General features: G+C 66.8%; 1 protein-coding gene across 1 annotated transcript in view; it reads left to right on the forward strand.

Annotated features, from left to right (window-relative positions):
- Window positions 1-21: 21 nt before the first annotated feature.
- Window positions 22-1430, forward strand: part of RASIP1 (Ras interacting protein 1) — an 11650-nt gene continuing 10241 nt past the window's right edge. Inside the window, 3 exon segments of the mRNA XM_025048832.1 lie at window positions 22-150; window positions 388-528; window positions 1081-1430. Coding sequence (XP_024904600.1) covers window positions 392-528; window positions 1081-1430 — 487 coding nt within the window. The 5' untranslated portion in view covers window positions 22-150; window positions 388-391.

Consider the following 1430-nt stretch of genomic DNA (forward strand, 5'->3'; position numbering starts at 1 on the left):
CTTCCTGCCGTGTTTCCTCTTGCCTTTTCCTGTCCCCCACCCAGTGCTGGGAGCTGGGGCAGAGGAAAGGCTGAACGGGAGCAGTGGGGTCAGGAACCAACCCAGGCAACGGAGCCAGGGCCCCCGGGTGCTGCTGGGACCCGAAGCAGGGTAAGAGTCCAAGACCCAGGAAGCTAGACCCCTCCTCCCTCAGACCCAGGACTCTCGGTCCCCAGCCACCTCCCACCCCAGCACCCAGGAGTCCAGGCCCCTGTCCTTCTTCTCCACCCAGACCCAGGAGTCTCAGCCCCAGCCCCCTCCTCCCTCTGACCGGAGTCCAGGCCCCCTTCTAGCCCATTCCCACCCCTCGGAGCCTCAGGAGTTGGGGCCTTGCCCACCTTCCCTCAGGGCCATGCTATCTGGAGAACGGAAGGAGGGCGGAAGCCCCCGCTTCGGGAAGCTCCATCTCCCCGTGGGCCTGTGGATCAATTCTCCCAGGAAGCAGCTGGCCAAGCTGGGGCGGCGCTGGCCCAGTGCGGCCTCTGTCAAGTGAGTGCCCGCCTCCTCTTACTCCTGCCCCTGCCCCACCTGCCTTCCATGCGTCCCTGTTTGTCCCAGCCCCTGCACCGGGGAATGCCAGGAGCCCCTGAACGGTCAAGCGGACTGGCAGCGGGGAGGACGCACTGGGCCACAGTGATGTAGAGCCGAGCAGGGGAAGCGCTGGGCCTGGGGTTGGGCTGAGGCCCATGGACACGGGAATGGGGACCCAGAAGGAGCAGGAGTTTGATTCACTTTCCTTCCTCCCCTCCTTGCTCACTTCTGGGAACTCCCTTCCGTGGGACTCGCCTTTATTTATTAATTTATGCCTTTATTTTATCTCTCTCCTTGCCTCCGGCCTCTGCCTACTCTCCGCCGCCCCCCATCTCCGTACACCCTGCGTCTTTCACCCTCCCCTGGGTCTCTGTTTCCTCTCTCAATGGGTCTCTGCCCCTCCCCCATCTGGGTCTTTGCCCACCTCCCTCCTTCTCTACCCCCCTCGCCCGCCTCTGCGTGTCTTTTGGGGTCTCTCGCCCATGTCTCCGCTCCCCGGCGGGCTCCCAGGTCTTCGTCTTCAGACACGGGGAGCCGCAGCAGCGAGCCGCTGCCCCCGCCGCCGCCGCACGTGGAGCTGCGGCGAGTGGGCGCGGTCAAGGCGGCCGGGGGAGCATCCGGGAGCCGCGCCAAACGCATCTCCCAGCTCTTTCGGGGCTCAGGGACCGGGGCCACGGGATCTGGCGGCGCGGGAGGTCCCGGGACTCCCGGGGCCGCGCAGCGCTGGGCCAGCGAGAAGAAGCTGCCTGACCTGGCGCCGTGCGTGGTTCCCGAGCCCCCACTGGCCGCCCGCGCCACGGCGCCCCCGGGGGTCCTCAAGATCTTCGGCGCGGGACTGGCTTCGGGCGCCAACTACAAGA

The sequence above is a fragment of the Pteropus alecto genome, unplaced genomic scaffold (genome assembly GCF_000325575.1).
Source record: "Pteropus alecto unplaced genomic scaffold, ASM32557v1 scaffold41, whole genome shotgun sequence".
Taxonomy (NCBI): Eukaryota; Metazoa; Chordata; class Mammalia; order Chiroptera; family Pteropodidae; genus Pteropus; species Pteropus alecto.